The 2,265-nt window shown below is 45.4% G+C and overlaps 1 protein-coding gene across 1 annotated transcript; it reads left to right on the top strand.

Moving 5' to 3' along the window:
* The first annotated feature begins 582 nt into the window (after positions 1–582).
* On the top strand, positions 583–1,417 carry PPTG_16865 (hypothetical protein). Its single transcript, XM_008914601.1, has one exon. It carries the CDS (start codon positions 645–647, stop codon positions 1,326–1,328), a length of 684 nt encoding a protein of 227 aa, XP_008912849.1. The 5' UTR covers positions 583–644; the 3' UTR covers positions 1,329–1,417.
* The last annotated feature ends 848 nt before the right edge of the window (positions 1,418–2,265 follow it).

The following is a 2,265-nucleotide window of genomic DNA, read 5'->3' as shown; positions in this document are numbered from 1 at the left end:
CACTCCCGGGCAAGAATGTAGCGCCTTTATTCCAAAACTGTAGGAACACCCCGGCAGGGGTAGCATACATACACCAATACACTATTGCGCTAAAGCTCGCGTTGATTTAGCGAAAATTGAGTCTAAGTGGACTACATGGGTAGACATTAAGCCCAGATGAGCGGAATATATAAGTTTTCGTTGTCATCGTGACTTTGATTTACGGCACGACGCTACGAGAAATGTGAAATCCTGCAGTTATTTTCTTAGGTCACGTACATAATGTATTAGGTGGTATTTAATGCAGTGTACGTATTGCAATGTAGATTACGGAATGTCCAATGTCAATGATGACGTCGTTTCGCATCATTCCTTAGCCGGACCCTCTATCTCCTGATACTCTTTTAAATTCGTTACATTACTATCCATCTATGACGCTAATCCGTCTGGTAAATAATAATAGCCTCTATAATATTGAACAAGACACCGCGACGGGGAGCACTACACAGTGTCAACGTCGATCGCGTGGACCAGTTGGAAATACCCAGTTTCGGCAAATCCTGGAAGTTTTCACGTAAGTATTTATGTACAATTTCGGAATCACTCGCAATTCCACAGGTGCTAGAACGCATACAATGTATGCGGTCTAGCACCTGTAGAATTGCATGTACATGTCATGTACATGCTCCATACTAGAAACAGACTCTTCACCCAAATCACGCAACGACTTTTCCATTTCCAAATCTCTCCAAGACCGCAATCGTCGACTTCAGCCACCATCGATGCGCTTCAGCCTTTTCCTCGTATTGACGGTGGTCGCTCTCGCCGTGAGCTTCTTCGAGTTCACCTGCGCGAAGGAAGAAGTTACAATCAAGGGATTCGACGAGATGTGGAAAGGTGCTTTTGCGAAGATAAAAGCGAACCCGGACAAATTTAAAGGATTGAGCACTGCGGCAACAAACGAAAATGCCATCGTCAAGTATAAAGAAGCTGGTCAGCTTGCAGTCACTTCTGCAAAGAACACGAACAAGCTTCGAGGAGCAGAAAAACTTGCGAGTGATTCGACAAAGAACTTGGAGAAGGCCATTGTCAAGATCGAAGCTGGGGCGAAGTTTAAGCCCCTGGATACAGCTTCGGCCAAGTTTAAAGGCGATTTTACCAAGCTGAAGGCGGCAGGACAACTAAAAAACGTTGACGAGAAGCAGGCCGCAAAGATCACGGAGAGTGTTACGGAGGAGATCGTCAAGAACCCGTCCAAGACGCGCAACATCATGAAAGCTGTCGGAATTGCGTACGGCATTGGGCTAACGGCACTTATTGCCGGAAGCCTCATCTCGATGGCCCCGTAGATGATGAGGCGATTAATCTGAAGCTGATGGAGCTAATAAAGCATTTTGTTTGTATCACTCCTTATTAATAGCAGAAGTGTCTATCTCGACGGTTTGAGCTGAATTTATTAAAGAACCGCCATGAACGCGTAATCGGCGTTTGAAGGCAGTTGAACCACGCTATCTCGTTGTCTGGTGGACAGGCTGATGTGAGGCCGCTCCACAGCGAGTTGATATATGTCTGCTATTGCTGCTGTGGCGAGCTACTTGTTTGTCTGCAGACAAACTTTCTCAAGCTGAAGTGGCCACGAAATCCTCATCCGTCTGAGATATTATTCGTGTTATCGATACCTGTCCGAGTTTTACCTTTCAGTCTATGGATATGTCATGATGTCACCCGTCTCGGGTTGCGATGAATCGAGACTGAATACCTCAGCGTAGTTCTCTACTTGAAATATTTGAGACATGATCTTATGTGTCGAACAGCAGTGTAATATGGTCTCATTCGCTCCTTTCGAACGCCTAGATTTTGTGGATGAAGAACTCGTGGCACGAGTGGAACGTCCATTCTCGCAGTTTACTCTTACTGAGGACCGTGAGAATGGCATTGACCTTATATTTTAGTAGAGGTTATTGGCGCATTTCTCCGAGCATAGTTAGTTAAGGTTTTCTTGGTGCAGGTCAAGCGAATGCGAGGAAGCTAAAGTGCATCGCCAACGGAATGAGTCAGAATACCAGATTTGGGGTACTGGAGGGAGATTTAAACTAAGATAGAGTGCCCCGCACTCAGTGCGTTAGATTTACTGTCTGAATGGAGGGATCTACCGCGACGGTTGTCGATGTGGGGTTTACTACGAGTAACATTCGAGAAGGAGGGGGTAAAGACTGTTTTCTAATGTTGTCATCAGAAATCATAGTGTCCTGATATATTATTCTTGTGGAGCATAATACTAGCGCT

The sequence above is a fragment of the Phytophthora parasitica genome (assembly GCF_000247585.1).
Source record: "Phytophthora parasitica INRA-310 unplaced genomic scaffold supercont2.62, whole genome shotgun sequence".
NCBI lineage: Eukaryota > Oomycota > Peronosporomycetes > Peronosporales > Peronosporaceae > Phytophthora > Phytophthora nicotianae.
This window is presented reverse-complemented; position numbering and strand designations above follow the sequence as displayed.